At 44.4% G+C, this 2,784-nt stretch overlaps 1 protein-coding gene across 1 annotated transcript; it reads left to right on the top strand.

The window, feature by feature from the left end:
• Positions 1 to 359: 359 nt before the first annotated feature.
• Positions 360 to 1,319, top strand: LOC131681604 (large ribosomal subunit protein eL36). The gene is made up of 3 exons (XM_058962495.1): positions 360 to 413; positions 602 to 730; positions 994 to 1,319. Exons 2-3 carry the CDS (start codon positions 608 to 610, stop codon positions 1,210 to 1,212), a joined length of 342 nt encoding a protein of 113 aa, XP_058818478.1. The 5' UTR covers positions 360 to 413; positions 602 to 607; the 3' UTR covers positions 1,213 to 1,319.
• Positions 1,320 to 2,784: the final 1,465 nt, after the last annotated feature.

Here is a 2,784-nt window from a genome sequence, read left to right as displayed (position 1 = left end):
GTTGGTGTTTTTAGAAGCAGCAGAACTTTTGTTTTGACAGCTTGGAGAGATCTCGGCGGAAAATTTTCTCTGATCAAATCCCGACACAAATCCCTTACAAAATCCTGTGACCTATTCCCCGAACTGTAAACTAGCTTTAACTCCCATTAATAAGTCCACAGCACAGCAGATCTGCTTCGAGATCGTTTCGCATCATCGTCGTGGAAGTGTTGTCCCGTGCCGTGCTAAAATCGTCTCGTCGTCGTCGTGATTTCTCGTCGTCGTTTCACTCCGCGTGTCTTTCTATTCAAAACATCGTCTTTGGTTTTCGAAAACTGTTTTGACATGTGACACTTCCATTTCCGTCATGACTACTCTAGTACTGCAATGTTTCGTATTTACAGCTTTCCTTTCCGGCTGTCATTTACAATCAGGTAAGACGTGATTCTGTGCAGTCCCGTTTTTAAATTGCCATTTTTTCGCTTAATTTCTTGAATTCTAAGACTAAATAAAGTAGAACTATTCTTGAAATGGGTACGCTACAGAAATTGTTTATGTGATAGACAAATTCTGTTGAAAATACGACGAAATGTATTCATTGCTTGTTTCTTTTGTCTTGCAGGGGAACATGGCTCCGCGATACGAAATCTGCGTCGGTCTGAACAAGGGCCACAAGACGACCAAGATAAAGCAGCTGCAGTACCGTGGCGATCGCAAGGTTAAGGGAATCCGCCCATCTAGAACCAAGGGAGTAAGTATTTTGAATCAATTCTCATCAACATTTTAGAGTGTAGCTTTTAACAATGATGAAACCTCCTAATCCATTCACAGACAGTACGCATTTTCCTGGCATCTGCCAGGCGCCCAACATTCTGTTGGTTTGCTTCGGTAGATTGCCTTGTAAAATCGTACAAAATGGTTAAATTTTGGTTCTGATAGTTTTGTTGCGATCAGAGGTTTGAATTTGTGTAGACCTGTGCGTCTAATTGATGTAATTTTTTTTCTTATTTGCAGATTCAGACCAAACACACCAAGTTCGTTCGAGATCTGGTTCGTGAGGTCGTTGGTCATGCACCATACGAGAAGCGAGGCATGGAATTGCTGAAGGTGTCCAAGGACAAGCGGGCGTTGAAATTCCTGAAGCGTCGTCTCGGCACGCACATTCGTGCCAAGAGGAAGCGTGAAGAGCTGTCCAACATTCTGGCCCATATGCGTAAGGCTGCCCACAAGTAAGCGGTCTAATAGGACGCAACGGGTCTTTAGTTTACTTTGAAACTATATTAAAGAATAAAACATTTGCATAAAGATCGTAAATATAATGTACGTTTAAAAACTGAAAATTTATGTTGCCGCTGTAGAAATCCGAATTGCTCTCCAGTAACAGTAACATACAACGACGTACTTTTGGTTTTATGAGCTCAAAGCATCCGATCCGTTTCAGTACCGGTGCAGTCTCGTGCACAAACGCTAATATTCTTTCATACAAGTCAAATGCGAGCATTCACACTAATCCGACATGGCACCGTCCCGGACAAGTGTGAATGCTCTCATTTGAATTGTGTGAAAGAATATTGGCGTCCGTGCACGCTACTGAATTAGACCGGAAAGGTGTAAATTTGGCTTTAAGCTGATAAAAAATATTTACGAATCGCACAATACATAGTACCCTTCGCATGAAAAGCGACTTGATTGCATCGAAGTGCTGGGAACGAATTAATGTGAGGTAAAAGTACCTACTTCTAAGCTTGTGCACTTTTCTGTACTCCTAAGTAAATAGCACCTAAAACTCAGCAGTAGGTCAACAGAAGCAACGCGCAAATCGAATCCTGTACACTTGTACAGGCATCTATAAGTGAAAAGAACATGTTGAGTTATTATTGAACACACAAGTAGAAAAAGCACAGAGTAAGGATTGAAGATGGTGCACTAATTGTGGATCCACCCACGCAAGTTGCAGTTTGAGAAGCCATTGGAAAGGGCGGAGTCCTGACCAAAATTTTAAAAGTCGGGAGTGATCGCAAGTACGAAACAATCCACTGCGTGATCTGGGTGAAAGAAAAGAAGCCCCCCGTCACAAATGGCGGTCTCTGTGCAGCCTGCATCACTGCCATGAAAATCATAACAATAAGTTTGGATCTAACCATTAAAAGCAGTTTTTGGTTACTAAGTGTCGATTTTCTGACTGATATATTACAATTATTGCTTGTCTCCAACCTCTCAGGTGCCCGATACTCGCCAGGTTCTGCTCCACTTGATCCAGCCACCGGGAACGCTGCACTCCTCTCCGTCTTGTACCTGCCGGGTTGGAGGTGAAAACCAACTTGGTGGGGTTGTCGTCCGGCATCCTCACAACATGCACCGCCCACCGTACCCTGCCAGCTTGAGCTACTTTCCGGATTCTTGGCTCACCATAGAGTCGCGCAAGTTCGTGGTTCATCCTTCTCCTCCACACGCCATCCTCCTGCACACCACCGAAGATCGTTCTCAGCACCTTTCTTTCGAAAACTTCGAGTGCTTGCAGATCCTCCTCGAGTATTGTTCACGTTTCGTGCCCGTAGAGAACCACCGGTCCAATCAGTGTGTTGTACATGGCGCATTTCGTGCGGTGGTGAAGCTTCCTGGATCTCAAAGTTTTGTGGAGCCCATAGTTAGCACGACTTCCAGAGATAATACGCCGTCTGATCTCCCGGCTGGTGTTATTGTCCGCAGTCACCAATGAGCCTAGATAGATGAACTCGTCAACCACCTCGAACTCATCGCCGTCGATCGTAATACTATTGCTCAAGCGTTCCCTATTGCGATCGG

Source organism: Topomyia yanbarensis, chromosome 2 (genome assembly GCF_030247195.1).
Source record: "Topomyia yanbarensis strain Yona2022 chromosome 2, ASM3024719v1, whole genome shotgun sequence".
Classification (NCBI taxonomy): Eukaryota; Metazoa; Arthropoda; class Insecta; order Diptera; family Culicidae; genus Topomyia; species Topomyia yanbarensis.
Note: the sequence above shows the minus strand (reverse complement) of the source record. Positions and strands in the feature narration are given on the sequence as shown.